This window comes from Talpa occidentalis, unplaced genomic scaffold (genome assembly GCF_014898055.3).
Source record: "Talpa occidentalis isolate TD23 unplaced genomic scaffold, MPIMG_talOcc4v2.1 talOcc4.17, whole genome shotgun sequence".
In the NCBI taxonomy this organism is placed as follows: domain Eukaryota; kingdom Metazoa; phylum Chordata; class Mammalia; order Eulipotyphla; family Talpidae; genus Talpa; species Talpa occidentalis.
This window is the reverse complement of record NW_023601754.1, coordinates 50,776,367-50,803,789: the sequence shown is the minus strand read 5'-3', so window position 1 is coordinate 50,803,789 and position 27,423 is coordinate 50,776,367. Positions and strand designations below refer to the sequence as shown.

Sequence of the window (27,423 nt, the reverse complement as noted above, 5' to 3'; positions counted from 1 at the left end):
GTAGTGAATGTGGGAAATTTTTTCCCCATACTTTTAGACTCATCCAACACCAGAGAGTTCACACAGGAGAAAGGCCTTACTTGTGCAGTGACTGTGGGAAGTCTTTTACCCAGCGCCATGCACTTCTGCAACATCAGCGCATTCACACCGGAGAAAGACCTTATGTGTGCAGTGAATGTGGGAAGTCTTTTAGCCACAACTGTGTCCTTCTTCAACATCGAAGAGTTCACACAGGAGAAAGGCCTTATGTGTGCAGTGAATGTGGGAAATTGTTTACCTTAAAATCTTGTCTTCTTAAACATAAGAGACTACACACAGGAGAAAGACCGTACAATTGTAGCGAATGTGGAAAATGTTTTATCAGTAACTCTAGCCTCCGTTATCATCAGATTCTTCACACAGGAGAAAGGCCTTACAATTGCAATGAATGTGGAAAATCTTTCATCCACAAATCTGCACTTCATCAACATCTGAGAATTCACACAGGAGAAAGGCCTTATGTGTGCAGTGAGTGTGGGAAATCCTTTACATATAAGGCTGGACTCCAGAGACACCAAAGACGTCACACAAGAGAAATGTCTTACAACTGCAGTGACTCTGGGAAACCCCTTGGGGACAATCCCCCACTGAATAAAGCAGGACGAAGTCACAGTGAAGAAAAGCCTTCAGAGTGTAAGGAATGTGGCAAATCTTTTGACAGTTGTGCCAGACTCTTGTGTCATCAGAGAGTTCACTTAGGGGAAAGGCCTTATGAGTGCAGTGAATGTGGAAAATCTTTTACCTTTTGGTCTCGCCTCTGTGATCATCAGAGTGTTCACACAAGAGAAAAGCCTTACGGGTGTAGTGAATGTGGGAAGTCTTTCAGCAGAAAATCGACACTCAATCGCCATGGGAGAGTTCACACTATATAAACATCTTATCAGTGCAACAAATGTGGCAAATCATTTGCCTGCAGCTCTACCCTTGGATCATAAATGCACGCACACAAGTGGAAGGCCCTGCGAATGTATGGCATGTGGGAAATGTTTTACCCACATCACCTCACTCAGCACAGGAGAGTTCCCACAGAGGAAGATCTCATAAGTGCACTAAATGTGAGGAGCCTCAAAGAAGCGAATTCATGTAAAATTGCACCAGAATTCACTGGAGGGAAAAAGGCCCTGGTTGTGATGCGAATGTGGACATCTTTTAGCAGTGCTCTCTACTCTGTGAGCATGGGGCACTGCACACTCGATCCAGGTTTTAGGGGCGTAGTGAATATGGAAATTGCTGTAATAATTACTCCAGTCTCTTCACATTCAGGAGCCTCCTGGTAGAGAAAGCCCTGATTGTGTAGCAGAAATCATGGAAAGTCCCTTCACTGAAACTTCAGCCTCATGAAACACCATATTGTTCACTCTGGATAATGGTTGGTTTGTTTCAATTTTTTTTTTTCCCTAGAGATTTATTTATTTATGCATAAAAGAACTGGGGTACAGGCCAGTGGTACAGGGGCTGAGAGGGTTCACCAGACACAGAGTGGGGAGGCAGAACAGGCAGATCCACTGAAATCCACTGCTGAAGGGAGCAGTGGGGAGACAGAAGAGTCTGCTGTGCCCTGTGGGTCAGCTCCCTGGCTGGGGATCACACTCATGCTGCAGTGGCTGCGGACAGCTTCATAGTGCTATGACTTAACCCCTTGCGCCTCCAGGGAGGCCCCACTCTGGATAATGGTTTTATGAGTGTGATGAATGTGGGAAATTCTTTAGCCAACACTGTCCTCATTGCACACTGGAGTTTCCATTAAGTGAAAACCTACCACTTGCTATGTATGCGAATACCACAGTTCAGGTCATGTAGGTAATGACTTAATTTTGGTTCAGTATAACACTGGGGAGAGATTTACTGAGCACCTCTTTCATCTACTGAGCATGCAGCTCAGACACCAGGAAGTTCCCAGGCATGTGGTGCCTCCATCATGCTTTCCATTTTGTCCAGGGCCCTACCCAGACTGCAAGTTCCATAACCAGTGCCGCCTGACTGTGACGGGGGCAGGTGATCACCGAGTCTGTCATTGACCAGGTCTAACGTACGGGGCGTCAGCCTTGATGGTCTGTTTTGCTGGAGGGACTTGATGACGCCCAACTCTCATTCCTTTCTCCTTTTCTGTAGTTATGGCACCAGTTTTTGTGGTGTATATACTACTGTGATTAAAATACATGCAGTGTTGTTTTGTTTTTTTTTTTTTTTCCCATGAATAAAGTTCTTCTCTTATCGTTCCTGTGGTGAAATAGTCCATCTTTCTGCCCACCAACCCAGGAGTAGCCTTTGCCTGTTGCTCTGTGATTAAGGCCTTTTGTTTAAACTGCCTTTAATCTTGTGGTTTCAATTTAGTGTAGGGTGTTCCGAAAACATCAGATTTTTCTAACCTAAAGAGGTAAACAGCTTTCTTTTAGATTTCAGGACCTTGTGTACCTCTCAGAACTGCATGGTGGCAGAATATAGTTCTACATTTAGATTTGTTTACATCACTGCCCAAGGTCACCAAGAAATCAGTGCTCGGCTTTTTGGTCCTCCCTGAGGCTGAATGATATTTTATCAGAGTCACAGCACTCTGAGAGTCAGATGTGCCACCTTCAGGTTCCTGAAAGAACAGCATGGATTTTCTCCCCCATGTTCAGTGGGTAACACATAGCAATGTCACCTTGTTGAGGGGACTCCCACAATTCAGGGAAAGATCCATATGCCCAGATATTTTTCATTCCAAGAGGTAGGGTCATTATTGGTAAGACCATGAGGCTCAGTGGAAACTACTGAAATTTTAATTGGGTTTGCCAGGCTGATGGCCCCCTACATAGAATGTGCCCCCTATAAACATGCATCCAGAAGTAATCTCTGAAAGTGACTATGCAAAACCCATTTACACTCAAATCTCAGGACCTTCAGGCGTTGTCAGAGAAAATAACCAAAAGGTATTGTGAATTTCAGTAGCCCACCAGCCATTGCATCTCAGGCAGGTCGACTATGATAAAGGGAGACCTGTCTTCCATAAATGTGGCTTTTGTGACCAACCAGCATTTCTTTCTACTTGGGTGGAAATGTCCCTCATTTTTTAGAGATATTTAGTGCCAGTGAGGGGAGATTTCATGACCCCAGAGGACTTAAGTATACCTTCTGTGGAGGCAGGATAGGGTTGTTAAGCTTACTTTTGAAAGAGTGGAACATGTTGATTTTTTTGAGCCATTTTTAGAAACTTTTGAAGTGTGATAAGTGCCATAAACTGTACCTATGGCAGTGTAGTATTTGATAATAGTTACTATGATCACCATCATTGCAGGATAATGACCATATCAGAAATGATGTATTCGCACCATGTTTTTATTTTTTTTTTAAGATTTATTTATATATACAAGAAGTGGGGTACAGTCCAGAGATGTGGGAGGTGAGAGGATTCACCAGAACAGAGTGGAGAACTGAGCAGGCAGACTGACCGAAATACACTGCTGGAGGAGCAGTGTGTGAGTCAGGAGAGGTCTGCCGCACCCTGTGGGTAGCTCCCTGGCCGGGGATGGAACTCGTGCTGCAGAGACTGCGGACAGCTTCATAGCTTGTGTCTTAACCCCTTGTGCCACCAGGGAGGCCCCTCTCACCATGTTTTTAAATATATCTTCCTTCCCTGACTGCCTACTAGTAACCTTAATATAATTTACCCTTGCCAAACTTAAACGATTGCTATATCAATCTCTGTTTATTCTGATTTCTTTTAGGTTGCATAATTATTTTAAGGTTCATCAAGAATACTCCATGAGAACCTCAGTTTTCTATTTGTCTTTAAATATTCTGTAGTAGTTCATTGCTTTGTTTGTGGACTTAGGGGCTTCCCCCCCCCCACACACAGACAATTTGAACTGTTACCAAGTTTCTTCAAAGCATGTAGATTTCTTTGTATGACAATGTTTATCTTATCTCATCAATTTAGAGTGCAATGTGTTGATCGCAGGCTCAGAATGTTACTTTTGAAGAATCTAACATTGTGATCTCAATGTCCTTTATTGCAGTTTTTACCCATAAGTAAGTTTGTCATGTTGTTTCATTGTTGCTTTATTGCATTGGGCTGTTTTCTCATGTGCATATTTTCAGAATTTTATATGCATAGCTGTATTTTGTTAAATGTGTGATAATGTGTCATGCTTTTATGAATTTAACTATACAAGAACAGAATTTTATGTTGGAATTTCACTCATTTTGGAATACCTGAGCCACATCTTTGTTTGGTGGATTATTCTTTTCAATACTGAGGAATATATTCTTTATTTTCAAACTGTGTGTACCATACCATATAATGCATACATATACCATACATTATTTAGACTAATCTCCTATATAACATACTCTCCATCAGTGTTTTAAATCCAAACATTTAAGAAAACAAAATCTTGCTGTGCAGTATTTGCTCCTTTTCCATGTTTATGGTAGGTGTGTTGGAACAGATGGTGGGATCAGGGCATGTCAAGATTGACTGATACCTACCACAGTCTTTGATACTTAGAAGAAGTTAATGGCTTTCTAGAAATTTTTACTTCTAGACATAATTTGTGTGATAATACGAATTTCTGATACACAAGTTTTGACGATAACTGGAGAGTAATAATCCCCTCCCATTTAGGAAATGAGATGGGTGGGTTCAGATAGCTCCTTTGTACACACTCACACACACTCACACACCCCACTGTAGCCGCCGCGCACACCCCTTGAGAGTTCAGATTTCTAAAGTGATTGACCATAATTGAGGACGTTGAGTAAGAAATCTTAGCCGGGTGCTAATACTGCTTTAGGAGCTGGACACAATCAGAGTATATGCGCTGGAAGGTAAGTTTTCTGCAGAAAGCCAGAGGTAGACATCACTCGTCCTACTTCAGAGCACCTTACTCATCCCTCCTTATCGTCCACGTCTTGATCAGGAGTCACGACGCGCCCGGGCTCCTACCGCAAACACTGAGGCACAAAGACGCTCCAAAGGATGCAGTTTTTCTCTGAGCGTGGGGATGCCGTTTTGATTTGTAGTCTTTGGGAGTAACTGACAGAATCTAATTGGTCCCTGGAGCATTTTCAGTTTCTACAGATACAACATAACGGATCTAATGTCTTAACTGACAGTTTGCAGACAATGGCCTTAGAAGCAAACGTTTCCACGCGGGACGGCGTCCCATGCAGACTGGGAAACTACACTACCCAGAGGGCACTGCGCCCGGCGTGCGGACGGGAGCCAATCAAGCCCCGCCGTCGGGCGCGCTTGCGTGCTCTTGCGCGCGGGGGGCGGGACTTCCGGCGCCATCCCGGTGGCGGCCGTTTTGTTTTTGAGGCGGCTGCACGCTCCGTCGGAGGCGCCGGGCGCGGCGTGAAACCCGACGGGAGGCGCGTCCTCGTGGAGGGGACGGAGAGTCGCGACGCCGCCGAGGCCACGCCAGGGCGGGGCCCCACCCGCCGCAGGCCCGCCCGCGCCCGCACGGCCCGATGGCGGCGGCCGCGCCGAGGGCCCCCGCTGAGGTACAGGCGCGCCCGCTCCCGCCGCGGCGTCCGGGCTGGGGGCGCGGAGGGGGTCGCCCGCGGCGGGGGGCCTTGTCCGAAACGGGCGCCTGCGCTGTTCCACAGGCGACTCCGGACGGCCCGCCCGAGGGCAGGTGACGGCTGCTCAGCCCGGGGCGCTCGCCCTGTGGGGTTCGCGTCGCGGCGGCTCCGCCCCGGCTGGTGGCGTCGGCTGGTGGCGTCCAGGCCGCGCGGTCCCCGAGGTTGCCCGGCTCCGGCGGGGCCAGCGCTGGGCGCCTGCGCCGCGAGCGCCTGTCCGCCTTCGTGGGCCCAGTCCGCGGCCGTGCTGGGCCTCGGGTCATCCGGGAGGCGTTTGGAAGCGGCGCCTCTCCCCGCCTTTGCTGCTGGGGCCCAGGAACAGACCCCCCGCCCCGGGGCCCCACGCGCGGGCATCCGCAGCCGCGGCGCAGGGCGGGAAGCAGGTGCTGGGAAAGCGCGAGGGCCGCTCGTGTCTCCCGGTGAGAACGGGGGTCAGTGAGCGGGAGTCGTGTCTGCATCGGCTTCGCGAGAAGTTGGGTGTCTCTTCTGGAAGCGCCGGGGATTCTGGCAGTGCAGCAACCCGGCGAATTTTCTGGCCCAAGTCCCATCGGGATTCCCGGGGGGCTCGGGTCAGCAGCAGTGTGGATGGGAGGGGTGTGGCGTGAAGCCTGGAGGGGAGGTTCTGCGTCCCCTGAGCGCGGTAGTAACTGGACCCGGGGGTTGGTCCAGCAGAGGGGACAGGACCTCCCAGGGAGAACGTAGGAGGCCGCAGAAGCCTCAGAGCCGTTCAGACAGGATGAGGCTGAGGATGCTGCTTAGTCACTGGTCTGCAGAGTCAACGGGTTTCTCTGTGATCTTGGGAGGGGTCTGGGATGTCCACTCAGGCTGGCAGATTAACCTGGGGAAGCATGGGTCATTTGTGAGACTCACTGGGCACCATGTAAAGGACCTCTGGGACTTGGCCTGTGATGGGCATTAACTGGGGAGAGCAGCGCTAGGACTGATGTCGGCAGCAAGGGCAGTTCCAGCAGAGGGGGTGTTTGAAATCTGACGGGGTTTTGGTGGTGAGATTGAAGCAAGGAGCAGTCAGAGAGGGCTTGATTGCCGGACTCAGGACTGACCTGTTAGTGGATACCAGGGGGTGATCTTGTTGACTTTGCCAAACGTTCTCTTTACCACGTAAGCTGAGTGACGCATGACAAGGCCGAGGACATGGCACTAAGGTAGGAGGGGGAGGAGGGGCCTGTGGGGTTGCGGTGTGAGGGGGGATAGTAAAAAGGGTGTGTGTACACAGTGGTGTGTGAACTCATGGCCCCATGGCCCTGTAGTTAGGATCATAAGGGTGAAGGATGATCCGTGTTGTTTGTGTTTTAGAGGCACAGTCTGGGTATGGCCTGGACAGCACTCACGGTTCCTGTGGCCAGTGTTTCTAGCCTGTTTGCGACACCACACTGACAGAGACGGTGTGACCCTCACACAGACCAGCGCTTAGGTAGCTGTCTGTCTGTCGTTGCTATAGGAGGATACGCCCTCAGGGATAGAGGAGGAGAGGACCTCCTGGCCCATATCATGAGGCAGACAGTAGAGTGAGCAGAGGGTGGGTATGGGATGGGGAATGTGATGTGTCGCCTGTCCTAGGAGAGGATCTGATCAAGAAATGCACCGTCCTTATCCTTATGACAGGATGTGAATTTTGAAGATGTGTCCATTGCCTTCTCCCCGGAGGAGTGGGCACTCCTTAACGAAGCCCAGAGACTTCTGTACTGTGAGGTGATGCTGGACAACTTCGCGCTTACAGCGTCTCTGGGTAAGATCTTCACAGCCCTCCTAGTGTCCTGATCGTCTGCCTCCCCCCGCCACCTTCCCATAGCTGGACCGTGTAACCCCCAGTTCCTTGTCACGTGTGTTAGGTGCTTTGTGTAGTTCCCCGGACAGCGACTATCCAGGCATCTCTAGCATCTGTTGTCTCGGAAAGTGCAGAGAAGGTGTGAAAATCAGAGATCTTGCAGGCAGCGTGATGGATCCCCCATCCTTGCCCACTCTCTAGCCGAGTGATTGTGTACGGCTCCGTGGCCTTGAACTCTGCCCCCTTTCTCTAGCTAGCAGCTCTTTGTGCCTGCCAGGTTGTGGTCATTACTCGGCCCTCGTTCACTGGTTTTCTGAAGGTTTTCTTTTCCGAGCACTATGTATTGTGTGCCAGCTTGCTCTAGGTCAGTGCTGGCCCTTCACCTGTGCTGTCTTTCCTTAAGACCAGCATGAGTCCGGTTCCAAGTAGTTGCACAAAGGAGGGACACTGGTGGTTTCACAGGGTGGACTTGGCAGCGTGGTCTCACAAAAGGTCTATCTCTGGCGAGTCGCATCTAGGGGAGGAATATGACATCAGGACTGTGTTGCAGTCATACCGGAAACCTGCCCTATGTCCACTAATGTTTGGTGCAAGCAGCATGAAATCCACATCTCTCTTACCTTTCCGTTCTTGTACTTGACACTTTGCTGTCTTGTTATTTCGTCTGTGGGCTTCAGCCTCCTGGCCGCCTCCACCTTTGCTGTCTCTTGTCATGTGGCCCTCTACCCTGCCCCCTGCAACGTTCTGCAGCGTTAATGTGCGTAAGTGTTAGGATGTGTGCGCATATCTTTAAATAACTACTCGGTTCCATTGGAATTTTACTGGTATTGCACACACCCAGCCTTCCATATAGCATCTCAGCATCACCAGCAGACAAGGGCTTGCTGAAGACTCTTGGCAGAGGATTGAATTGGAAACCGTCCTCTGTATGCAGTTCTCTCCACCCCTGGGTCCTTTGTCTGGTGAGGTTTTTCCCATTCTGTGATCCTCAGAGGGTCAGTACTCCAAAGAAGCTCCCCATGTATTTATGCACACAAGAGCTGGGGTACAGGCCGAGGTGCGGCAGTGAGAAGATTCACCAGAGACAGAGTGGGGAGCAGAACAGGTGGATCCACTGAAATCTACTGCTGAGGGGAGCAGGGGGGAGACAGGAGAGTTCTGCTGCATCTTGTGGGTCAGCTCCCTAGCTGGGGATCAAACTCAGGTTGGAGATGGCTTGATAGTGCTGCGCCTTCACCTCTGCGCCACCAGAAAGGCCCCAGTAGCCCTTTCTTAGCCTGTCCCTGTTCTCAGAATAATTCTATGAACCCTTTTTAATGTGTCTGATGCGCCTTTGCAGTGGGGCTTTCCTGTCCCGCCAGAGTCAGCATGTATTTCCTCAGCAATTTTTTTTGCTTTCAGGTTGTTTGCACAGAATGGAAGATAAGGTGTCTTCTGAGCAGAGTGTATCTGTAGTGGAGTCACAGGTCGGGGCTTCTAAGGCAATTCCATCCACCCAGATTGCCCACCACTGTGAGTTACGTGTTCCAGTCTTGAAAAGTGTTTTGCATCAAGTTGGACTCCAAACAGTGTCCCCTGTGCAGGAGCCATGCCTGGGTGGCACATGTGTGAGATGCTTCTGTTTCGGGGTAAACCTGCACCAGAAACAGAGGCCTGACAGTGGAGTGAAGTCCTGGAAGAGAAGGGTAGATGGGGCCTTGTTTGTGACAAACTGCAGCTTCTCTTTGTCAGGGCAACCTTTTACCTGTAGGGAGGTGAGGGAGGACTTCCCAGCCGCCCCGGGCCTTCTCCAGCCACTGGCTTTTCCCGACAGCGAGGAAACACATGGTGGTGATGACAATGCGCAGAACTTGCACAATGGACAAAACTCTTACAGGTTCGGTGCACGTGAAAAAGCTGACATCCACAGCCACCCACTTACTGGACCACAAAATGTTTGCTCTGGAGAAGGGCTTCATGAATGTAGCAAATGTGAAAAAACCCTCAGGTGCAAGTATAAATGCATTCAGTGCCAGCAAATTCACCCTGGGCAAAGGCCACATGAACATGGGAAACACTTTAGCCAAATCTCTGACCTTATTAAACACCAGAAAATTCACAGTGGTATGAAGCTTTATGGATGCAGAGAATGTGGAAAATTTTTTACCCACAACCTCAGTCTTATAAATAACCAGAGAGTTCATATTGGAAGTCTGGAAAGGAATTATAATTGCAGTGAATGTGCAGCAGTCTTTGCCCACGAATCCAAACTGCTACGCCCCCAGAGACAATGCACTGGAGTAGCTTATTATGAATGTAGTGAATGTGGAAAATCCTTTGGCTGCGAATCCAACCTCATTGAGCACCAGAGAGCTCACTCTAGAGAAAGGCTTTATGAATGCGGTGAGTGTGCAAAGTCCTTTAGCCAAAACTTCAACCTCATTCAACATTGCAGGGTACACACCGGAGAAATGCCTTATGAGTGTGGTGATTGTGGGAAATCTTTGAGCATATCTGAACTCATCCAACAGGCAAGAATTCACACTGAAGAAAGGCCTTATGAGTGCAGTGAGTGTGGAAAATGGTTTAGGCAGTTCTCTAACCTTATTAGACACTGGAATGTTCATGCTAGAGAAAGGCCATGTGAGTGTGGTGCTTGTGGAAAATCATTTAGCCGCAAATCTGACCTCATCCAACACCAGAGAATTCATACTGGCACACGGCCTTATGAATGTTGTGAATGTGGCACATCGTTTAGACAACGGTCTGCCCTTGCTCAGCACCAGAGAGTTCACTCTGGAGAAAAGCCTTATGAGTGCGGTGAGTGTGGGAAAGCCTTTAGCCAAATGTTTAACTTCATTCAACATTGCAGGGTACACACTGGAGAAATGCCTTATGAGTGTGGTGATTGTGGGAAATCTTTTAGTTATAAATCTGAACTTGCCCAACACCAAAGAATTCACACTGGAGAAAGGCCTTATGAGTGCGGTGAGTGTGGGAAATCATTTAGACTTAAATTTGGCCTCATTCAGCATCAGAGAATTCACACTGGAGAAAGGCCTTTTGAGTGTGGTGAGTGTGAAAAATCCTTTACCTGCAAATCTGACCTCATCAAACACCAGAGAATTCATACTGGCACAAGACCTTATGAGTGTCGTGAATGTGGGACATCGTTTAAACAACGGTCTGCCCTTACTCGACACTGGAGAGTTCACTCTGGAGAAAAGCCTTACGAGTGTGGGGAATGTGGGAAGTCCTTTAGCCAAAGTGCCGGCCTTATTCAACATCAGAGAGTTCATACTGGAGAAAGACCTTATGAGTGCAGAGAATGTGGGAAAGCCTTTAGCCAAAGTTCTAGCCTTTTGCGACACCAGAGAGCTCACACTGTGAAAAGACCCTATGAGTGTGCCGAGTGTGGGAAGTCCTTTAGACAACTCTTTAATCTCATTCGACATTGCAGGGTACACACTGGAGAAATGCCTTATGTGTGTGGTGATTGTGGGAAATCTTTTAGTTATAAATCTGAATTCATCCAGCACCAAAGAATTCACACTGGAGAAAGGCCATATGAGTGCAGCAAGTGTGGAAAATCATTTAGGCGCAAATTTGGCCTCATTCAGCATCAGAGAGTTCACACTGGAGAAAGACCTTTTGAGTGTGGTGAGTGTGAAAAATCCTTTACCTGCAAATCTGACCTCATCCAACACCAGAGAATTCATACTGGCACAAGACCTTATGAGTGTCGTGAATGTGGGACATCGTTTAGACAACGGTCTGCCCTTATTCAACACCGGAGAGTTCACACGGGAGAAAAGCCTTATGAGTGTGGGCAATGTGGGAAACCCTTTGCTCACAAATCTGACCTCAATCAACACCAGAGAGTTCACACTGGAGAAAGACCTTATGAGTGCAGTGCATGTGGGAAATCTTTTAGCCAAAAGTCTAACCTACTTAGGCACCAGAGAGTTCACACTGGAGAAAAGCCTTAAATATGCCAGGAATGTTTTATTTCCTTGCTCAGTATAACAGCACTGGAGTACATTCTTCGGAGCCATTGACCTGTATTCATACCCCTGTATCTCAACATGCACCGTATGGAATGCCTCACATTTCAGCTATGTCCAGGATTTTAAGGAGCAGCATTGCACTTTCTGACCTTCCCAGGGCTATTGCCAAATTTATGTCACAGCCAGTTTCTGCAGCCAAAACTGTTTCACCTCAATGATACAACTTGGGGTAGAGCATTTGACTGCAAAACCATTTTACCTCTGCTTGGCACATCTATTCTGGTCACCACCCCAGTGTCCTCAGGGGAGCTGACCTCTGTTGGCTTACCTGTTTGAGGACATTATGAAAAGCCCAAGCCCTTAGTTGCATCTTCATTGCTTTCTCTGACTTTAGAGAATGGCCCTGACCGAGTTTTGATCCAGAGAACCCATTCTTGGCTTCGGAAGCAAGAATTCCTTTTTCAGGGACATTGTGCTCATATCAAGCTTGTGATAGTTTTTTCCAGATTCCAGTTTACCACTCTGGAAATTGCTCGCTACACTTGATCTGGTTTATAATGTTTTTGTTTGCACACCTTTAGTTTTGGTATTTATAATCACTGTGCAGGGGGGTGAGCACAGTGTGCAAGCAGGATTGTGGTTTCTCAGCAGTAAGGAATGAACAGATTGTGTGGATATATCAAACTTTCTAGCTTCACAGGGACTTTATGATGACAGAAAATAACTCATTGTCCAATTTTGGTCTAATTTGCATTGCTGCCCAAGGTATCAAAAGGACTGCAGAACTTTGTGGTCCTGATTGGTGGCCTGGGGCCAGGATTTCTTGGTGATACCAGGTTACTTTGAAGACCTTTGTTGTGCTAACCCCCAGTGCCTCTGAACAAGAGGAATTTTACTCCTTGTTCAGAGTGTAAATGACATCATTCACAGCACTGTTGAGGGGACTTCTTCCCCAGAATTGCAAAGAAACCAAAGACCACGATACACAAAATTTTCTGTGTAGGTCAGGCGGAACCATAATTGTGACAGAAACACTGGATGAATAAGGAGTAACGGAGACTGGGATAAATTAGATTAGATTAGGAGTGTGCTTCTTCTAAACTGATCCACCAGTGTTACAGTGACTGTGCTGTGTGGGATCAGTATGTACATACATTCTCAGGACTTCCCCAGTTGTGCTTACAGCAGCTGACATCTTTGGTAGAGGAAATAATGTAAAGATTTTGTGGATAACCATAGCCTCTTTGGGCTGTTTACTGGCGTTCATTGTTGTCCAGGCAGGAGAGCAGGGTAGAGAGAAGGATGAGCCTCTAATAAAGTAGAAGAATCTATCTTTCGTGATCTAGCATTCTTGTTGATTCAGGTAGCAACAGCCTTCACTGCTCTCTAATATTTGCTGCCACTGCCCATCTAGTGTATGAAGAGAGAAAATTTGAAGGTGATAACGAGTTACCAGCCTAATACTCTTTTTTTTTTTTTTATATAGAGGCATGTTTTATTTATTTATTTATTTGTTCATTTGTTTTTGTTTATACATGCACTGGGTACAGTCAGAAGCGCGGGAGGGTGAGAGAATTCACCAGAGCCAGAGCGGGGAGCAGAGCAGGCAGAGGACCGAAGTACACTGCTGAGGGGAGCAGCGGGTGGCAGGAGAGGTCTGCGCACCCAGCCTAATACTCTTAAGAAATGTAGAACATCTTGGCTTTTGTTTGAAAACCACTTTTTAAAAAAAGATTTATTTATTTATGCATACAGGCTAGAGGGGTGGGGAGGAGGTTATGTGAGCGGACTCCCCAGAGACAGAGTGGGGAGCAGAACAGGCAGATCCACTGAAATCCACTGCTGAGGGGAGCAGCGAGGAGACAGGAGAGGTCTCCTGCGCCCTGTGGGTCGCAACTGTGGGTCAGCTCCCTGGCCGGGGACCAAAATTCAGGCCTCAGTGGCTGCCAGTAGCTTGATAGTGCTGAGACTTAAACCCTGCGCCACCAGGAGTGCTCCTGGTATCACATTAACACAGTCATGCTGCATGATTTAGTTTAAAGAATGATGCTAGTTAATTCACTCAGCAGTGCTCTGCTCTGTAGATAACTGCTTTGTTTATCCATTCATGTGTTCATAGACACGTATTTCTGGGTTTGGGGTATTACAAGTGAAACTGCTATATTTTCAGTTTATTTATGTGGATGTGTTTTATTTCTCTTGAATTAAAAGTCAGAGTGTACACGGTACAGTGTAGACAAATATTTAACCTTTTAAAAAGTGCTGAACTGATCTAAAACAGTTGTTCCCTTTTGCCTACCAACACCTGATGTGGTCAGTCTTCTTAAATCTTCACCCTTGAACAAAGTGTACTAAGGGTCCTTGAAATTGATTGTTTGGGTTTTTTTAAATTTTTTGGGGGGTAAAATGTGCTCATAATCTTTCACCTATTTTCTTTATTAATTTATTATTTTAACAAATAAGACACTGCAACACAAAGCCATGTTGAACTTGTTCTTCAATGATGTGACTTTTTTTTAAAAGATTTATTTATTTATGCATACAAGAACTGGGGTACAGACCACAGGTGTGGGGCGTGAGAGCATTCACCAGAGACAGAGCGAGGAACAGAACAGGGAGACTGACTGAAACACAGTGCAGAGAGGAGCAGCGGGGAGACCAGAGAGGTCTGCTGCACCCTGTGGGTAGCTCCCTGGCCAAGGATGGAACTCGTGCTGCAGAGGCTGCGGACAGCTTCCTAGGTTGTGTCTTACCCCCTTGTACCACCAGGGAGGCCCTAATGTGACTTCTTTGCCATTTGGGACAATTGCTTTTGAATATTGGAAGGAATTTTTTTTTCCCCTTAATATTTTCTCCTGTGCAGTTTGAGGTTCACATGTGCCATATGCCTTTAAGCATAATCTGCATCTTTAACATCGTTACCACTTTTTTTTTTTAAGTCTTCAATGTTCATTAGTACACTCAATCAAGCCTAGGCTTATAGTCTTTGCCAATTTCCTTCCTTGTCAATACTACTGTCGTGTTAATTTCAAGGTGTCAAAATGATGCCACAGAACATGGAGTTGGTCGGCTGTTCTAGCAGCGCCTCATTGTATTCTCTTTCCACGTGGCCACAAACAATCTCAAGAACACAGATGAGGGCCTCCCCGGTGGCGCAGCGGTTGAGCGCTGGGTTGCGAAGCTGCCAGCAGCCTCTGCAGCGCCGGTTCGATCCCCGGCTGCTCCCCAGCCACCGGAGGAGGGTCCCACATGGCGCGCAGACCTCTCCTGCCGCCCGCTGCTCCCCTCAGCAGTGTACTTCGGTCCTTCTGCCTGCTCTGCTCCCCGCTCTGGCTCTGGTGAATTCTCTCACCCTCCCGCGCTTCTGACTGTACCCAGTGCATGTATAAACAAAACAAACAAATGAATAAATAAATAAATAAATAAATAAATAAATAAATAAAACATGCCTCTATTAAAAAAAAAAAAAAAAAAAAAACACAGATGAGGGCCTCCCCGGTGGCGCAGCGGTTGAGCGCTGGGTTGCGAAGCTGCCCGCAGCCTCTGAAGCGCCGATTCGATCCCTGGCCACTGGGCGAGGGTCCCACATGGTGCGCAGACCTCTCCTGCCACCCACTGCTCCCCTCAGCAGTGTACTTTGGTCCTTCTGCCTGCTCTGCTCTCCCCTCTGGCTGTGGTGAATTCTCTCACCCTCCAGCGCTTCTGACTGTAACAGTACTTGTATAAATAAATAAATAAATCTTAAAAAAAAAAAGGAACACAGACGGGGCCTCCTTGGTGTCCCAGGGGTTGAGTCTCAGCGCCTTCACCTCTATGGCCTGCTGCTCCCCTCAGCAGTGGATTTCAGTAGATACACCTGTTCTGCTCCCCACTCTTATCTCTGGGGAATCCTCTCACACTCCCCACCCCGGCACCTCTGGCCTGTACCCCACTTCTGCACAAAAATAAAATAAAAATCTTAAAAAATAGAAAAAACAAAGAGTAATAGAACAGTAAAATGATTATTAGTGGCAAGTTTTAAATATTTTGGTGTTTAAAAACAATTTGTACGTGACTTAAACTGGACATATTTAAAATGTACATTTTGATGTTTACATATTATGCTTACATTCCTGAAACCAACTTTCTTCCTGATCTTTTCAGTTTATTGTATCAGCATCTAAAATTAGTGAGACAAGGACATATTATACCTTTTGTGAAGACTTTTAAAATAAATTCATAAATGGAAAAGACTGTTATAAACCCCCATAGAGCCTCCCTGGTGGTGCAAGGGGTTAAGACACAACCTAGGAAGCTGTCCACAGCCTCTGCAGCACAAGTTCAATGCCCCGGCCAGGGAGCTACCCACATGGCTCAGCAGACCTCCCCTGACTTGCCTGCCGCTCCCTTCAGCAGTGTACTTGGGTCAAACTGCCTGTTCTGTTCCCCACTCTTGTCTCTGGTGAATCCGCGCACCCCCACACCTCTGGCCTGTACCTTAGCACTTGTATGCATAAATAAATAAATCTTAAAGAAAAACAACAACCCCATAAACTATCGTATCATTATCGGTCATTTTATGTATCCTCATGCACAATAATGGTTATTTTTACTTAGAATTCCAGATATGTCAGAGTCCATTTGTAATATCTAAGTATTTTTCATACTTAAGATAACATGAATATACAAAATAAAATTTTAAATAAAAATGTTAGTGTTGAGTTTTATTAATTGAATTAGCTATTGAAAGTAGATTAAGTGCAATTGTATTCGTATGCCCTTTACTCAGTTTGTCTTACTTTTTTTTTTTTTTGTGGGACCCTCACAGGCGGCCGGGGATCAAGCTGCGGGCAGCCTCGCAGCCCAGCGCTCAACCGCTGCGCCACCAGGCGAGGCCCTCAGCGTGTCTTACATTAACCTATATCTGCCACTTCTTTTTTTTACACTGAATATGTTTCCCATGTTAATGTTTTATATAATTGATTTACTCGTGTGCATGTTAAAGTTCAGTGTTGCCTCCAGTAAATCCAGGTGTCTGTAGTAGAGACATGTATGTCGCACTTCATGATGCTTAACACAGATTTGTCAGGAAAGCCTGAGGTGGCGACACGCCCCTGAGTGCCTTGGTGGTGGGGTCCGTGCGCCCAGATGCAGCGCCGCGCCCCTGTGCTGGGTGTTTGGGACTGTCGAGGTCGTCCTGGGCAGAGCCTGTGGCTCAGCAGGAAAAGCTACGAGGGGGCCACTCGCCCCTAGGGCGGCCACAGAGCCTTCGGAAGATGAAGGGGCAGCCAGGGCTCCCCACTACTACGCAGACGTTCAGGCGGCCCCACTCGGTGTGTGTTTATTCCCGTGCCCCGAGCGGTGCCCTGCGCTTCATCTTATTTGCTGCGGGGCGGTTGGGCCGGGACCCGTCACCCCTTTGCACGCACCTGAGGAGGAGCTGGGGGCGCTGCCCGCCTCCCGCCACCCGGATGTTCATGGGGCTGCTGGAATAGGCTGGCGACCCCCCATGCCTGCCGGGTGGGAGCTGAGGGGTGCCCCGCGCCGGGAGGGTTCACGTGGAGCCCAGCCGGGAGCATGACGGGGGCTCACTGCAGGGAGAGGGCGCCCTGGAGAGAAGCGCAGGTTCGGGGTTTGTGGCGACCCCCGCTCAGAGGCGGCTGCCGCCGAACACACCCGGGTGCGAGAGGGGCGGGGCCCGCCGCGGGGCCCGGGGTGGGGCTGGCTCTGGTGTCACGGAAGGGGCCGGAGTTTGCCGAGGGGGAAAGAGACGTGGCCGCTTTCCTTGGCCCTGACCTGCAGGGTTGGAAGGGTCACAGTGGCGGTGCCGGGGGCAGCTCCGCTGCCCGGGCTTGTCCTGCGACTCCCGGGGCCTGCGACACCCGCAGTGTCCCCTCGGCCCTGCAGCCCCGCGCGGCCCGGGCCTCCCTTCCCAGCGCCTCGGTGGCGCCGGCGCGACGCGCTTCCGTGGACAGCTCCGCGGGAGTCGGGGCCCCTGGGGCCCGCGGCCGGGGGCGTCGGCCCGGCACTGCGGCTCCGCGCCCAGAGCTGCGGGCTCGGCGGCCGGGGCAGCGCGGGGCGACGCCCGAGATGCCGCTTCCGGGTCTGGCCCGCGCCCCCGGCCCGGCGGACTACATCCCCCGGCGTGCGCGGCGGCGAGCGGCGCGGCGCCGCCCAATGAGAGCCTAGAAGAGCGGCGCGGCGCCGCCCAATGAGAGCCTAGAAGAGCGGCGGTTCCGGCGCGGCCCGCGGTGTCAAGGCGGGACTTCCGGTTTCTTCCTGGGGCGGCCATATTTGCTGCTCTGGGTTTTGTTCGCCGGCTGCGGAGCTGCGAGCGACGCCGCCGGGGCCGCGCCAGGGCTCGCCGAGGCCCCCGCCCGCCGGCGCCCCGCACGGCCCGATGGCGGCGGCCGCGCCGAGGACCCCGGCTGAGGTACGGGCCGGAGGAGGGGCGGGCGGGGTCCCCGAGCTGGAGGCGGTCGGGGCGAGGCTGCGGGGCGCCCGCTGGAAGGAAACCGGGGCGCGGAGCTGGGCGGCCCTGCCCGTCGCATCCGCCGGGCGCGGGGAGCCCCGAGCGCGGGGCCCTCGCGGGCGCCCACGCCGCCCTTGGCCCGTGTCCCGCGGTGGAGACGCGCGGTGTCCCCGCTCCTCGCCCGCCCTGCGCCCCGCGCGCGGCTGGTGGGCGTCTTTCCCCGCTGGGGGCGGGAGCGGTCCAGGGCCGGGTCCCGCGGCAGCAGCGTGGAGGGGGCCCCGGACGCCGAAGTCCGCCGACGCCCCCTGCGGCATCGCGCCGTCCCGCCTCTGGGCGCCGTCGCGCGGTGCCCTGCAGCTCTTGGGGCGCAGCCCCGGCGTCCCGCGCGGGTGTGCAGGCGGGAGTGTGTGATGAGTAAACTGCTGTCCGTCTCCTCTGTGCAGGGTCGGGTGTCGCGTTTGTCCAGCCCCATAACTAAGATGGGAATCCTGCCCTCAGCAGTGAGGTGACGATGAGGTGATTAAAACCCAAGTCTCTGGGGCCGGAGAGTCCGTGGCAGGGGCCAGTGAAGTGTAGCGTGACCGTAGGCACCGCCGTGGGGCCGGCGCAGGAATCACACCCTCGTGGCGAGGGAGTATGTCTGGTGACCCCAGGGCCCTAGTACTGAGGCTTTACTGGTCCTTGGCCGCACCAGCGTGATTCTCTGTCACGTCCACAACTTAAATACCTTATTTGCCATCTGCGCCTTCATGATGCTGGCTCCACCCTGGGAGCCGCAGGCCTGTGAGGAGACAGGCGCCATTGGCACCCCTGGCAGTAGAGCCTGGTTTCTCCTCTGAGGTGGGGGCCTGGGAGTGATGGACACAGGGTGGATGTGGGGGGGAGGGGCTTGGGGTACTAGAAGAGTGGCTTTTTTGTGGCTCACCTGTTCCCATCATGGCAGGGCAGGGTGACCTTTGAAGATGTGACCGTGTACTTCTCCTGGGAGGAGTGGGAGCTCCTTGATGAGGCCCAGAGATGCCTCTACCACGATGTGATGCTGGAGAACTTGCGACTTATAAGCTCCTTGGGTAAGGCCCTCAAGCCCACCTCCGTGCCCTGCGCTCCTGTCTCCTTCCCCTTGTCCCCAGAAGCAGGTCTTTCCTCAAATCAGGACAGTGGACTGTGCTTTTCCCTTCATTTGCTTGGGCTGAGGTTTGTGCACGGCCCTCTGATACCTTGAGCAGGCCCCACACCGCTTCCCTGAAAACTTGTAGGAGTCGTGCAGGAAACCTAATGGGTGCTCCCTTCTTGCCTTCACCTAGAGGACGATTTCTCATACTTGACTGACGGGAATCGTTATCACTGACATGGTTATGCTCGCATGGACCATGGGCTGTTCTGAGACCCTCTTCCAGAGTTCTCTGTGGAATGCTTTGTTTGCTTTTCCGGGGCACCTCATGTGCTGAGTCCTCCCGGCTAGTGCGGCCACTCCTCTGTGCTGTCTTTCCCTTAATATTTGTATCCTTAGGGCGCTTTATCTTTCCTCTCTGAGGGAGTGGGGTTCACAGAATATGCATGAATGCAGCCACAGTGAGACTGGCACTGAGAGAGCCCGGCCTGGAGGAAGGTGTCATGTCAGAGCCGTGTTCAAATTACTCCAGAGGCCTGTTCTGTTTGAGAAACATTGTGATGTCAGTGCCAGCGGCCACACCTCATTTCTGTCTTTGCTTCTCCTTTTTTGATCTCTGGGTTCAGTGTTTCTAACTTGTCACTCCTCTTATGTCCAGTCTGTGTCAAGACCCCCCATCTCTGAGCTCCACGTTTTACCAATTCTTCTCATCAGTCCATCTGTTGTGCTGTTCACATTGGCCCCGGTGTGTCGTGTCTTTGAGGTGCACGAGCCCTGAAACGGTTCAGCTCCCCTGCTGTAGTCATATTTTCTTGGGTCTCCACACACCCTTCTACACAGCGTTTGTGTGTCACTAGCAAACAGGTTCCTTTGGAAAATTGTTTTCAGAGTTGTGAGTTGAAGACCTTGTCTCTCTTTACTTCACACCTCATGGTTGTGTTCTTTACTGCACGAACACCCCTCTCTTTCTGTGCTCTTCATGGGTCACTACCGCTAAGCTTCCCCACCCTCAACCCAAGGATGACTTCCCTACCCTGTAAACAATCTCCGGGACTTGTTCCTGGCATGTGTTAGACACACACCTGTGTAGTAGCCGCCTCACCCACCAAAGTCAGCACACACTTTACTAGCATTTCTTGCTTTCAGGTTGTTCACATGAAGCAGAAGATGAGCAGACCATTTCTGTGCCCCAACTGTCCCAGGTCAGGACCCCAAAGGCACGTGTATCTTCACAGAAGACTCTGTGCTCTGAGATGCGTGGCCCAGAGCTAAAGGACATTTTGCACTGGAGTGACTGTAAGGGGACACATTGTGGGCAGAAACCGTACAGGATTGGGGCGTGTGAAAAGCAGCTGTGTTTTAGTGCGGAACCTCACCCGAAGCATCACATTGGAGGGAAATACTTTCAAAATAATGTGGACAGTGCCCCATTTGTGAGCAACTGCAAAATCATCGTGCCAGGGAAGCCTTTATCCTGTGGGGGGCGCGTGAGGGATTTCCTGGCCAGCTCCAGATTTCATCAGCAACAGGCCCCACACACCAGGGAGAAGTCGAACAGAACTCAGTGTGGACCGGCTATTTCTGGGGGGAAATCTCAATACAACTCTGGAAAATACTCAAAAGACTTCAATTACAAACACACACTTGTTCATCACCAGGGAGCCCTCACCAAGGAAAAATGCTACGTGTGCAGTGAGTGTGGGAAATCCTTTAGCAAGAGCTACAGCCTCAGTGACCACTGGAGAGTTCACACTGGAGAAAAGCCTTATGAGTGTGGGGAGTGTGGGAAGTCCTTTAGGCAAAGCTCAAGCCTCATTCAGCATCGGAGAGTCCACACTGGAGCAAGGCCTCATGGATGCGACCAGTGCGGAAAATTGTTTAGCAACAAGTCCAACCTCATTAAACATCGGAGAATTCACACTGGAGAAAGACCGTATGAGTGTAGCGAGTGTGGGAAGTCCTTTAGCGAAAGCTCTGCGCTGCTTCAGCATCGGAGTGTTCACACTGGAGAAAGGCCCTATGAATGCAGCGAATGTGGGAAATTCTTTACCTACCACTCCAGCCTCATAAAACACCAGAGAGTTCACTCGGGATCGAGGCCCTATGAGTGCAGTGAATGTGGGAAATCCTTTACTCAGAACTCCAGCCTCATTGAGCACCGTAGAGTTCATAGTGGAGAAAGGCCTTATAAATGCAGTGAATGTGGAAAATCTTTCAGTCAAAGCTCTGCACTTCTTCAGCATCGGCGAGTTCACACCGGGGAAAGGCCTTATGAGTGCAGCGAATGTGGGAAATTCTTTACTTACAGCTCCAGCCTCTTAAAACACCAGAGAGTACACACTGGGTCAAGGCCCTACGAGTGCAGTGAGTGTGGGAAGTCCTTTACTCAGAACTCCAGCCTCATCAAACACAGGAGGATTCACACTGGAGAAAGGCCCTACGAGTGCAGTGAATGTAGGAAATCTTTTAGCCACAGCTCTAGTCTCATTAAACACCGAAGAGTTCACACTGGATAAAGGTATTGGCGAGTGCAGTGAATTGAGGAAGTTGTTTACCTGCAGCTCAAACTTCAGTAACCACTATAGAGTTTACACTGGAGAAAGACTTTGTGAGTCTTTGAATGTGGGACATGATTTATCTACAACTCCAGATTCCTAAAACACCGTAATGTTCACATTAATGATGGCCTTCTGAGTGCAACAAATGTGGGAATCATCTAACCAAAGTCCAGCTCTATTACACTCCAGAGATTTCACGGAGGAAGGCCTCGTAAGGTCATTGAATGTGAGAAAGCCTTAGCCAAAGTACTTACCTCATTGGATGCCACAAATGTCAGATGGGAGAAACCTTACAGGTGCACGTATATGGTTTTTCTTTGCTAAGTAACCACACTAGAGCTCCCATGTGAAGGTGCCATTTGCTTGTGTTGAATCTCAGACATCTGAACATCTACATGAATTCCAGGTACGTGGGAGCTGCAGTGCACTTTTTTTTTCTTTTAAAGATTTATTTATTTATACAAGCACTGGGGTACAGGCCAGAGATGCGGGAGGGTGAGAGGATTCACCGGAGACAGAACAGGCAGATGGACCGAAATACGCTGCTGAGGGGAGCAGCGGGGAGACAGGAGAGGTCTGCCACGCCATGTGGGTAGCTCCCTGGCTGGCAGTGATCGAACCCGCACTGCAGAGGCTGCCAACAGCTGCACAGCGCTGCGCTCAACCAGCTGTGCCACCAGGGAGCCCCCTGCAGTGTACTTTTCTATTCTACCCAGGACTGTAGCCACATTTACATCACTGACAGTTCTGTGACCGAAGCCATTTCACCTCTGCAGTCCAGCAGGTACCCTCAGCCCTGTCATCCCAGCGTGCCCGGAAGCTCACCCAGCGCGGTCCTGTTGCAGGATGATCCGGGAGGAGCCTGAGCACACCCTCCCCGTTCTTCCCCTTTCTGGGGAGTTACCCGTTTCGTCGTGGAGGACGCTGTTGGTGTGTGGGGAAAAAAAGGACGACGTCTTTCAGGATATCATCAGCCTCATGAGATTGTAGCGATGGAATTTTCCAGCCTCGACGGCATCTACCACGTAACAGTCTGCCTCCCATTACTCTTGTGTGTACGATAACGTGTGTCTTACTTCGGCCAGCAGTAATCCTGGGGGGTTCTCGCTGTATCGGGTGGTTTGAGATTAACTGAGTTTGTTACCTGAACGGGGTAAATGGGAATTTTCATAGTTCAGACTGAGGAGACAGTGGTGATAACCTTCGCGCTTCGGAGAGAAACTGGAACTCATTCTCTTCCTCACGGGAGACATGAGCTCACGCTCAGTGTTAGTAAAGGCAAGTCTGTTCTCCAGGTCCTACAGCGGAGCCAGGGGCCTGTTGTCATGAATTCCGAAGCATCACCAGTGTGATGGGTAGGAAGGAGTAATAACTGTTACAGGTGAGCAGAGTGGAGGCGGCCGCAGCAGCTTGTTTGGAACGTGCCTCTTTTATCGGGCGCCTGTGACGTTGATACACTATTCACCATGAAGGATGCACAGGTACAGGGACACTCAGGACCTCCAGGAGTCTGTATCTTACATAACTGAGGGTGTTGAAAGAGAAAATAAAGGCTTTGTGGATTCGTCTGCTGTCTCTGGGATGTTTACTCTGGCAGGGAAACAAAACAGCCGGAAGCGGCCCCATGCAGTGATGGCCTTTGTGGCCCGCAGTTCTCCTGTTGAGTGAAACAGCCTTTATCGCTCCCCACTTGTTGCAGCTACGGAGGCGGCACCCCTCTCGTCAGGAACAGATGGCGGAATCAATGGTTTCCCAGCTTGATTTTCTAAAGAGTGGGAAATTCAGAGTTTTAACTTCAATCCTATTTTTCAAGTTATAATGACATGCAGTACACTCTTCCTGCTTCAGTGTACAATTTGATAAATGTGACGTTCATAAAAACCCGTGATTCCACCAAACTATCATGATAATAAACTTTCGCGTTACCCTTACATGTATCTGTGTCCTTTCATGATTCCTGTGCTGCAGGCCATTGATTTAGTTTGCTTTATTATTGGTTTGTATTTTCTGGAACACTCTGATTGAAGTCATAGTCTGTTTCTTGGGTACCCTCATGTGATGTGTATTTTGAAATTCATCAGTCGTGCTTACATGAGTAGAATATTCTTATTGAATCCCGGAGAAGTACGTTCTTGGGATATACCACTATTTATTACATCATCCCTATTTTAATTGGTTCCAGTTCTGGCTATTGCAAATGAAACCTTCAGAAGCTGGATAGTCTTCCGATGGGGAGGTTTCATTTCTCTCATGTTGCTTGCTTGTAAGTGCACCACCTGAGGCCATGTAGGTGACAGTGTGAGTTTTTATGGAGCCAGGTCTGTTAGACGTGATTATTTCCTTTCGTTTTCCCTCAGCGTGTGAGTCCCTTTCGCTCATATCCTACATAATAGTGAGTGGTTAGTCCTTTTCCATTTTGATCTTTGTAGAAATGTGGCTCTCACTCAAAAAGTATCTGCCTTTGGCTTTCAGCACATTTCCCTGAGGTTTCCTGGTGGTTAGCGTAGCTAGTGTACAAGAGACGGGGGAAGGTGTGCCGCTTAAGTGTATACGAAGTGCCTGTGTTGAGATCCTCATCCACAGAGGTGATGGTATTGGGAGATGGGGCTTTTGGAGGTGCTTAAGTTATGACAGTGGAGCCCCCATAAATGAAATGGAGGCCCTCAAAACCCCTCACTCCTGTCATGTGAGGACACACAAGAAGTCAGCAACTGAGCCTGTGGAGGGGGCTGACGTCTGTACTGTCCCTTTAGCCTCCAGTGCCACGAGAAATAGGCCTCTGTTGATAAGCCAGTCTGTGGTCTTGTACAGTACCCCAAAAGGCCTAAGACACATCCTGGTTTTTTTGGGTTTTGGTTTTTGGTTTTTTTGCGGTACCCTCGCCAGTGGCCAGGGAACGAACCGGTGCTGCAGAGGCTGCGGGCAGCCTCACAGCCCAGCGCTCAACCGCTGAGCCACCAGGGGAGGCCCCACATCCTGTTTCTTATTAGGGCTATTTTCAAAATTCATGTACAAAAGTGGCAAAGACATAAAACCCAATGAGTGCCTCCCCAGGCTTCACGGTTCTTACTTCATGCCCGTTGTTATCTGTCCTCTTACCAGTCTCGGCATCACATTTTATTTTACTTTAAGGAAGTACCATTTTTCTTCATTCCTGTTAATATTTTGACAGGAGGGCCTCCCTGGTCGCGCAAGGGGTTGTCTCAGCACTGTGAAGCTATCCCCAGCTGTTGCAGCAAGAGTTCTGTCCCTGACCAGGGAGCTGCCCCACACGGCACAGCTGACCTCTCCTTTTTTTCTTTTAGATTTATTTTATTTATTTATGCATACAAAAGCTGGGGAGCAGCCCAGAAGTTCGGGGGTGGAGGGTGAGAGGCCTATCCAGAGACAGAGTGGGGACCAGAACAGGTGGATGTACTGAAATCCACTGCTGAGGGGAGCAGGGTGAGAAAGGAGAGGTCTGCTGTGCCCTGTGGGTCAGCTCCCTGGCCGGCCGGGGATCAAACTTAGGCTGCAGTGGCTGCCAATAACCTGATAGCACTGTTTTGAACGCCTGGGCCACCAGGGGGGCCCCCATAATTCTTACACAGGAGATACCTCAAAGAAACGGGGTTCCCGGACCTCCCCTGGTGGCGCAGGTGGTTGAGCGCAGCGCTGGGAAGCTGTCCGCAGCCTCTGCAGCGCGGGTTCGATGCCGGCCGTCCGGCGAGGGTCCCACATGGGACCCACAAATGACGCGCGGCTGGTGCCACGTGGGCGCCGTCGCTTCCGGTCTCTATCTTTCCCCATGGGCCCCCCGGGGCCGCGTTTTCCCGGCCTCATCGACTCCTGTCGCCCGACGAGGGCCCACGCGCTCGGAGCAGCGGTTCGGGCCCCCCCCCCCGCCCCACCCCCCACCCCGCGTTGGCAAGGGCGGCCTCGCAGCTGGGTTTCCCGTCGCAGCCCCGGGCCGTGGCCGTGGGAAACAGAGGCAGCGAGACTGGGCTGCGGACGCGTTTCCCTGGGTCCCGGTGGACTCCGGGAAAGAAGCCTTGGGGCGGCCTCCAGGAGCGCTGGCGAGGGCGTGGGCCTCGGCCTCCAGCTGCGGGTGGGGCGGCCCCTGCAGACCCCTGGAGCGCTCTGCTGGACGCAGCCCGGCTTGGCGACCACAGCATCGCTCGTCGGTCTAGGCTGGGACCTACGTTTCATTTATTTATTATTATGTTTTTTTAAAGATTGATTTATGCAAGAACTGGGGTGCAGGCCAGAGGTGCGGGGGGTGAGAGGATTCAGCAGAGGCAGAGTGGGGAGCAGAACAGGCCGATCTACTAAAATCCACTGCTGAGGGAGCAGTGGGGAGACAGGACAGGTCTGCTGAGCCATGTAGGTTTCGCCCCCGGCCGGTCAGGAATCGAACCTGCGGACAGCTTCACAGCGCTGCGCTCAACCGCCTGTGCCATCAGGGGAGGCCCCCGTTTCATTTTTTTAAAATCAAATTTTATGTGTTTGGCAGTCGCGTGGGAGACTTGCTGCTGGGGGCGCAGCTTCACACCTCAGCATGTGCACATGCACCTCACCCTGGTCCTCGCTCTGGAGCCATCACCGTCCCACCCTGAGCGCCGTCGGCGATTGCATCATCGTTCCGAGTCTCCATGTCTGGGGACTGGCCTGGTGCGGCCCGGAGTCTGAGCACCACCTGCTCATAGGAGCACTCCTTGCATTTTGTTGTGAGCCTGCGATACCGGTGATGTCCAGAATCGCAGGTCGAGGTGCGCTAAGGCTCATCTCCTGTTGAGGGCGCTGACGGGTTCATTTAATTCCCTTCGAAGTGCTTCTATAATGAAAGAACTAATCATTTGCATTTCCCGAAAGAATCAGACTGCGCCAACGTCGTGACAGTGACACTACCCTGACATTTCACCATTTAATAAAGTGCCTTCTCACGTTGCTATGGTTTTTGGTTTCTCTCGTGACCTTGTCACCTGCAGGGAGCACAGACAGACAAAGATGGAGACTGAGGAACTGGGACTGTGTCTTTATTACCAAGGTGCAGGGAGGAATGACGTGGGCGCCCCTTATTGGGCAGGAATAAAACAGTCTGTATTTTTGTGGGTTTTTTAAAAGATTTATTTTTTCCCGCATATGAGAATAGGGGTCCAGGTCAGAGGTGAGGGGGTGAGAGGATTCCCCAGGGACAGAGTGGGGCACAGGAGGATTGACTGAAACACAGGGCTGAGGGGAGCAGGGGAAACAGGAGCGGTGTGCTGCGCGCTGTGAATGATTGGGTTCCACTGTGTTTTTGTTTTGTTTTTTTTTAATTCAGTTTGTTACCTGAACTATAAATATTTTTTTAACCCCGTTTTCAGGCAGATGCAAACTTACCTTAATGGAACCCCTTGCTGGGAAAGCATGTATGACCCCTGGGGAACAGAAGCTTTGGGGTATCCATCGCGGCGGGAGGACGAGCAGGAGCGTGGTTTTGACGGGCTGCTCTGAAGGGAAGCACTGGAAACTGCGTCCTGGGAACCGGAGGGCTCTGCGGGGGTTCAGCCAGGGGCGCCGGCTGGCGTTCCAGGCCGCTGCCGCACGGTAAGGGCGGCCGCCGGAGCCGGCGACGGCGCCGGGACGGAGGACGGCAGAAGCGGCCCGGGCCGGCTCGGCCCAGGAATGCGTCTCTCCGAGTTCCTGCGCGGTCGCGTGTTATGCCGCCTCCGACACCAGCGGCTGCCGCGGCCCCGCCCTCGTGGGCTCGGACCCGCACGCGGGGCGTTTGCGGCCGCGCGGCTCTCGGCCTCGGGAGGCCTCCCGGGCGTCCTGCCGGCTCCCCGGTGCCGGCCGCAGCGCCGCTCGGGGGCCGCCGGGACTGTCTGGGCGCCGCGGCCCCGGGGCGGCCAGTCGGCCCAGCTGGGAGTGGCGTCGAGCGTCCTCAGTCGCGGCTCCGCGAGGCC

The 27,423-nt window shown here is 51.0% G+C and overlaps 3 protein-coding genes across 3 annotated transcripts in view; all 3 read left to right on the top strand.

Annotated features, from left to right (window-relative positions):
* LOC119249794 (zinc finger protein 547-like) overlaps positions 1 to 4,436 on the top strand; it is a 41,259-nt gene extending 36,823 nt beyond the window's left edge. The window contains exon 4 of the mRNA XM_054697404.1: positions 1,303 to 4,436. Coding sequence (XP_054553379.1) covers positions 1,303 to 1,380 — 78 coding nt within the window. The 3' untranslated portion in view covers positions 1,381 to 4,436. The remainder of the gene's footprint in view (positions 1 to 1,302) is intronic.
* Positions 4,437 to 5,488: 1,052 nt separating this feature from the next.
* LOC119249786 (zinc finger protein 551-like) lies at positions 5,489 to 11,394 on the top strand. The gene is made up of 3 exons (XM_037517262.2): positions 5,489 to 5,526; positions 7,228 to 7,351; positions 8,792 to 11,394. The coding sequence occupies exons 1-3, from the start codon at positions 5,494 to 5,496 to the stop codon at positions 11,356 to 11,358; spliced, it is 2,724 nt and encodes a 907-aa protein (XP_037373159.2). The 5' UTR covers positions 5,489 to 5,493; the 3' UTR covers positions 11,359 to 11,394.
* A 6,354-nt stretch (positions 11,395 to 17,748) lies between these two features.
* Positions 17,749 to 25,109, top strand: LOC119249788 (zinc finger protein 154-like). The gene is made up of 3 exons (XM_054697401.1): positions 17,749 to 17,788; positions 18,771 to 18,897; positions 20,085 to 25,109. Exons 1-3 carry the CDS (start codon positions 17,756 to 17,758, stop codon positions 21,452 to 21,454), a joined length of 1,530 nt encoding a protein of 509 aa, XP_054553376.1. The 5' UTR covers positions 17,749 to 17,755; the 3' UTR covers positions 21,455 to 25,109.
* The last annotated feature ends 2,314 nt before the right edge of the window (positions 25,110 to 27,423 follow it).